The 6,713-nt window shown below is 55.9% G+C and overlaps 1 protein-coding gene across 1 annotated transcript in view; it reads left to right on the top strand.

The window, feature by feature from the left end:
• The window catches only part of SEC16B (SEC16 homolog B (S. cerevisiae)), a gene marked incomplete at its 3' end in the record, with an annotated part of 19,858 nt that overhangs the window by 3,986 nt on the left and 9,159 nt on the right, over positions 1-6,713 (top strand). The window contains 10 exon segments of the mRNA XM_009704483.1: positions 367-518; positions 1,141-1,202; positions 2,448-2,583; positions 3,152-3,382; positions 3,976-4,073; positions 4,721-4,802; positions 4,920-5,037; positions 5,635-5,746; positions 5,967-6,072; positions 6,646-6,713. Of these exon segments, the coding sequence (XP_009702785.1) occupies positions 367-518; positions 1,141-1,202; positions 2,448-2,583; positions 3,152-3,382; positions 3,976-4,073; positions 4,721-4,802; positions 4,920-5,037; positions 5,635-5,746; positions 5,967-6,072; positions 6,646-6,713 (1,165 nt within the window).

The raw sequence follows: 6,713 nt of genomic DNA, 5'->3' as shown, positions 1-6,713 counted from the left end.
CTGCCACGCATGCTTTCTGCTTCAGGGGGGACAGTTCTTGCATAGGGGGGTCAGTGGAGGGTTACTTAAGTTGAGAGGCCAGGTTAGGACCTGGTCACGTCCTCCATAGCGGAGGTGGTGTGGGGTCAGGGTGAGGGGACCCACGGTGGCCTGTGTGTCTTTGCAGGGGGGCCCTTGGTGTCCACCCCGGTGGTACCCCTGAAGTTCTTGTTGCCGCACGTGGCGGTGTGCTTTGGAGCCGGAGGCCAGCTGGTACTGGTGTGTCCCCACCGCCCTGCCGAGGGGCAGCTGGCCCTCGTCGAGCCATAGCGGAGGTGGTGTGGGGTCAGGGTGAGGGGACCCACGGTGGCCTGTGTGTCTTTGCAGGGGGGCCCTTGGTGTCCACCCCGGTGGTACCCCTGAAGTTCTTGTTGCCGCACGTGGCGGTGTGCTTTGGAGCCGGAGGCCAGCTGGTACTGGTGTGTCCCCACCGCCCTGCCGAGGGGCAGCTGGCCCTCGTCGAGCTATGCAGCCTGGAGGTATGCCACAACCCGGCACCCCGGACTGCCCTCGGTTCCCTTGCTGGAGCACGTCCTTTTACCCTGAAGGATGCAAACCCTGTCCATCACCCAAACAGCCTCCTTAGCAGCCTCCCCATCCCCTGCTGCCATCGTATCTCCAGCCCACACGGTCTCTGCATCGTGCCAGTCTGTGCCTGGGCATTGCTTCCAGCCTTCGGGCCCCGCATCCTGCTCCTTCAGCTCCGTAACCCTTGTCCTCCGTGACCTGTTTGCGCCGATCCCTCCGGACAGGGACGGATGTGGTCCATACCTCTCTGAAGGACAGTTCTGCTCACCTTTCTGAGGCGCTCCAGTACACAGGCCCCATCTATCCCCTGAGTCTACTGCCATGTTTCGATCTCCTGTTTTGCCTCCCATAGGAGGTAGATGCCATCTCAACAGGCGTTGCTCTCCTGGACGTTAGCATTGGGGTCCATGGGATGGTTTAGGGTTTGTGCTCTGGGGTTACCTTGAGACAGCACAGAGAATAGGTTCGCCAGCACCATTGAACCCTTGGCCAAAGGCACTGACTTTCAGTTAGCCCAGCTGGGGTTGGCCTGATTGCTAGAGTCCAGCTGCTGAATTTGCTCTTGTTTTTTAGGTAATCCTTCATGGTACAAAAGAGCTGGAGGAGCTACAGGCTTTCCCCGGGCCCCTGGCCAGGTACGCGGCACCGGCAGGTCCGGGAGCTATGTCCTACTGGCTGTGCTGGCATGGCTGGTCTGGGAGGAGATGTTAGCTCAAGGCGGACTTTAGGGTCCCCAAGGCTTTGAGCTATTGGCAAAGGCCGAGTCTAGGTTCAGATTAGGAGCCCAGCCCCTTTGCTGCAGTGTAGGTTCGTTTGGATTGTTTGTTTTGAATATTCATCGGGTGTGGGTTTAGTGTGGTTTGTATGTCTGACCTTATTTTGTACTCATGTCCCAGAGAACTGATTTTTGGGAGATCTCCTTGGATGTCTAAAGCCCTGGGTCAACCTGTGGTTTAGCTTTGCCTTAGGTTTTTGTCCCCTGAGACTGTTGAGCAGGGCAGGGTCAGACCCAGCATGCCCCCTCATCCAGTGCGAGCCTGGGGATGAACCATGGTGTAGGGCATCAGGTTGTCTCTGTGTTGTACTGGTGTTACACCAGCGTGTCTTCTGGTCACTCGGAACCAAAGCAATGAGAGAAAAGGAGTGTGCAGAAGGAGGAAAACCATTTACTGAGGAAAAGAGCTGTGTATGGCCAGAAGCTGGGTCGAAGACCCACTTGTGCCAAAGGGGATGTTGGGAATTTCCATACGATACGTCGGTGTGATTGAGTGAGGATCAACATCTTCAGCCCCAGTCCCTCTGCCTTGGCTGATCTTGTGTCTCGGCCACCCTTTCTTTCCAACTGTCCGAGTACTTTATTGTAAGGCAGCAGTTCTGCCTGGTTTGTCTGTAGCTTAAAGGTTTCTGCCTCTGTTTCAGACCCAAAGGGTTTAGGTGGTCACAAGCGTGTCGTTCTCCCCGCACGATGCCAGTTAAATAAAAGATGCTGCCTGTATGTCTGCCTGCTCCTGCAGCCTCCAACATCCACGGCTGCGACAGCAGCGCAGCGCAGCAAAGCAAAGCAAAACCAAGGTTGTTTGCAGATGGATGGATGAAAATATTATCAGGAGGGCAGAGAGAGGGTTTGAGACGCATTCTGCATCCCTGAAACACAGAAATCTGCAAAGAGTCACAAGAATGATAAAATTTAAGCATTTTTGTTCTTGGTGTGGCAAATGTGGTACGTGGTCATTGGCACTGGGGATCTTCTCTCCTCCATCTCTCACTTTGAATCTTTGGCATCCCCGTCAGTGAACCTGTGGTCACTTTTGAGTCTGAATGATGTTCTAGATGATCGCTTTGCCCTGGGTTTCTTTTGATGCCTTTCTTTGCCGCTGTAGGGAAGATCTGCACAAGGTGGATGTGATGACATTTTGCCAGCAGAAGATAGCCACAAGCTGTGATCTCTCAACACAGAGAGGCAGAGATTCATCTCTCCTCTGGAAATTCCTGGTCCTCCTCTGCCGGCAGAATGGGGTAGGTGTCCCATGGAAGGGCCTGGCTCTTTCGATCTTAGAAGTGAGACAAATTACATGCCCCTTAGGTGCCTCTTGATCCAGTTGCTATTTTCAGGTGGGGTGTGACTTAAAAGCATCCCATTTCCATAGTACTATCAATCGGTTTGATAGTGCCTGGATATGTGGAGCAAACCCTTCGCCATGATTGCTTTTCATCCCTGTGAACTACCAGCAACCCAACGCTGTCGCAGCTGTGAAAGGGACTGGTGCCACCTTCATCGAGGAGCTAGCATGGATGCCTAAAAGGGGATTATTCCCTCAACCCAATGAAATCCACCCAATCTAACGAGTGGCTGCTTGTTGGAAGCAGATTAATAGGATCTTCAGAGCGAGTGCTGTGAAGATCTTGCTAGTCGTGCTGAGTCCTTTGTCCTCCAAAACTGTGTGCTGATGGCCAGGGCTGGCCTGGCTGGGGAGATGTGCTAGGACGAGGATACAAGTCGTAAGGGTGTCGGACTGGAGGTGCCGTCAGCCTTTGCTGATGGGGCAGCCTCCACGGGCCTCGCTCCTTCCCTTCCCTTTCACAGTCCCTGGTGGGTTCAGACGTGGCTGAGTTGCTGATGCAAGACTGTGGACGCCGGGAGAAGTACAAGAGGCAAAACCCCACGGCAAACCTGATTGGCCTGACGGATGATGAGTGGATGTCGCGTCAGCCGGGGACACTGGACCTCATCACGGGGGAGGTCCCTCCCGTTGTGGAGACGCAGGCACAGATCGTGGAGAAGTTCACCAAGCTCCTTTACTACGGCAGGAAGAAAGTAAGTGGTGAGCGGGATCCAGGACACAGAGCTGACTTTTTTTGCTTGGCCCCTTTGGCCTCTCCAGGCAGGTTTTAAGGAGAAAAGTAGCCAAGAGGTGCTCTGTGGCTGTGGGATCAACCCTTCCAGTTGTGTTTGTACAGCAGGGCTTACGGCAGGGACTTCCCACCATTGGGAATTGGGATGGGGCCCCAAGCGAAGACAAGGTGCGGAGGCTCTTACCAGCAGTGCGGGTTTAGTTGCAGCTGTGTGATCTCAAGAGATACCAAAGGCACAGGGCTGGCTGCAGAGAAGCTTAGGTGCCCAGGCTGGGATCTCACAGCGGTGGCGTTGAGAGCTAACGGGCAGCACAGACCTGGAAATCCAGGAAAGACAATATTGCTATGAAGGTCCCAGTTCTTGTCATCATGCGAGGCAGACGGATAAAGAGGCTTTTGTGAACATGGAAGAGTTTTTTGGAGTGTATGAGTTAAAGCCAGAGCAGTTATGGGGGCTCTTCTCTGAGCTGGGTGAGCAGAGGGTCCTCTGGCAATGGAGGAGGGCACGGAAGCAGAGTCAGTGCAAATCCTTTTTCTGTCCCACCTTGGCTGCAGGATGCTCTGGTCTGGGCCATGAGAAACCAGCTGTGGGGCCATGCCCTCTTCCTCTCCAGCAAGATGGACTCTCGGTCCTACAGCTGGGTGCTCACCGGGTAAGTTGGAGGAGCTAAAGCGAGGTACGACGCGCTGCGACTGGCTTTGCCAAGCCTGTTAGCCCTCCGGGTGCCCTCAGCCCCGCACACTGAAATAAGAGCATTGATTTCAGCTGGACGCTTTCAGAGGGGGGCAAAGGGGAGAGGGGGCATCCATCCAGGTGGGCCTGAGTCCTCCGGGCTTCCAGATGGACAGGGGAAACCAAGTGGGGGCTGGAAAGCCGAAGGAAAGCCATTCCCTGGAGATGCGCGGTGGATTTATTCTGAGCTTTTGGCTTCGCCCTTGCTGCCCTAGCAAAGGCAGCCATTGGGGATGGGGAGGCTGAGCCATCTTCACTGTGATCCAGCCTGGTCTGAGCTGTCCGCCCCACTCGTATGAACGTTTTCTGGTGGAATTTATGTACTTAGTCTGGATTGGGTTCATCCCTTCAGGGAGAGTTAAGCAGAAATTTTCTGTCTTGTGCAACTCGAATCCTTCTAAAGAGGTTTTATCCGGGGTTGTCCTGGTGAGCCAAGGATCCTCTCTGCCTTCTCTGGGAAGCCCCTCGGGGCACTGCTTTCTTGGGGCATCTGAGAACGTGCCCTTGGAGGTGAATGAGTGTTTGGGGTCCCGGCAAAGCAGCCCTGTCTCTGCTGTCTCCTCGCAGGTTCACCAGCACGCTGGCCACCAATGACCCCCTGCAGACCCTCTTCCAGCTCATGTCGGGAAGGATCCCTCAGGCAGCGCTGGTTCGTGAGCAAGAAGCTGGTCCTGGCACGTGTACCCCTGTGCTGTCACCTGCCTGTGACACCCACCTTGCGGTTACCATCTCTGCTCACCTTCGCTCTCCCCTTTTCTCCCTCCAGAGCTGTGGGGATGCCATGTGGGGAGACTGGAGGCCCCACCTGGCCGTGATGTTGTCCAACAAGGTTGGAGACATGGAGCTGAACCACCGAGCTATCCTCACCATGGGAGACACTTTGGGTGAGCCGCAGTCTTGTAATCATGGGTGGACACCTGCAATGTCACCGTGCACGTCCACGTTGGCGTGGATGTTTGTTGGTGCCGAGATGGGGTGCGCACGCCTGTACCTCTGGAGCTGCGGTGCCTGTGCGGTGGCAGGGATGAGGTGTTGATGGATCCCACTGCCCTTCATGCTGGCAGATGTCAGGCTCAGGCACATCTGTCAGCTGCTTTTTTGGAGACACCTGGAGCGGCTGGACCCAGGGAGGGCATACGTACCTGCAGGGACGGAGACTTGCTCCAGGTGGTGGGGACTCTCGGGGATTTCACGCCAATAATGGCACCCTACAGAGCTGAAGCTGGAGCTGGACCCTGCTCAGGTTCCCCTGGTCCTACTACTGAACTGAAACCCCCTCCTAGGTACAGAAAGCACCGATCGGGGAAAAGAGATAAAAAAACAGGGAGAAGGAAGGGATCAGGGTCTGCATGGACGGGGAAGAAAAGTTGGGATGGTTGGGTTTGGGTTTTCATGTGATCTTGGGAGCCTCCAAAGCAACACTGACCACACGGTGACCGTTCTCTCAAGACTAAGTCTTTGTCTTTTTTCCTCCCACCCAGCTGGCAGGGGAGCAGTCGAAGCAGCTCATTTCTGCTACCTGATGGCAGATACTCCTTTCGGTTACTTCGGGGCGAAGGCAGACCGCATGGCTCTGCTGGGCAGCAGCCACCGGTGAGCGAGCCCAGGAGGCAGTGCTCTTGCCCAGAGTGACGTGTCCCACCTTCTCCCCGTCCTCGGGGTCTCGCTTTCATGCAAAAGCAATCCCTGTTTGTGGGTTTTTACTGCTCTTAACGTGAGCATTGCTCTGGACCTCTCCAGCTGGCACAGTGGTGGAGCTATCTGGGGACAGAGCTCTGCTCCAGCTTGCTGAACCTGCCCCTCTCCTCTGCAGTCAGGCGTTTGCCCAGTTTGCCAGGACAGAGGCCATCCAGCGGATGGAAATCTTTGAGTATTGCCAGCACTTACGGCAGCCCGAATCCTTCCTGCTCCCCTTCCAGGTAGCAGAGATGTACAAGCACATTTGGTCCAGCAGCTCAGACCCGCTCCAAAGCCTGCATCCATCCCCCTGAAGCCAGGGATTCAGGCTGCTCTCCAAGGCTTGTCCCCTCGCTGGGCTTGGGGAGTGATGGGGGGGGCTGCCCCGGCTGCGGGGCTTCTCCAGGGCAGGGCTTTGGGCAGATTTTGGGGCACGCTGTGTTTGATCAGTGCTTGCTTAAGTCTGGGTTCCTTCCTGCTCTTTGGGTAATGGATAGGCTCTTTCTATGGCAATTAAGCACCCGGCTGCGGCTGCCTCGGGCGCTGCACAAACGGGGATGGATAAATGAAGATGGTGGGGGGTGCTCTCCCCACCGCCCGGCTGATGGCTCTGGGCCGGTCTGGCCTTGCGGCAGTGCTGTGGTTTCGGGGAGTGAGGCCGGATGGCCCCATGGGCGTGGGTGGAGGTTCCCCCAAGTTGTAGGTGTCCTCTGGTTGATGAGCCCCACGCTGGGATGATGTGCTGTGATAGAGGGGACCCACGGGCATGAGCATCTCCTTGCTCACCTATGTCTGTTCTGCTTCTCTCTCCCGAGGCGTACAAGCTCCTCTACGCCTCTCGCTTGGACGAACACGCGCTGACAGCCACGGATCTGCACTACTG

The sequence above is a fragment of the Cariama cristata genome, unplaced genomic scaffold (assembly GCF_000690535.1).
Source record: "Cariama cristata isolate BGI_N322 unplaced genomic scaffold, ASM69053v1 scaffold23277, whole genome shotgun sequence".
Classification (NCBI taxonomy): Eukaryota; Metazoa; Chordata; class Aves; order Cariamiformes; family Cariamidae; genus Cariama; species Cariama cristata.
The sequence above is the reverse complement of the archived record's forward strand: the minus strand, read 5'-3'. Positions and strand labels throughout refer to the sequence as shown.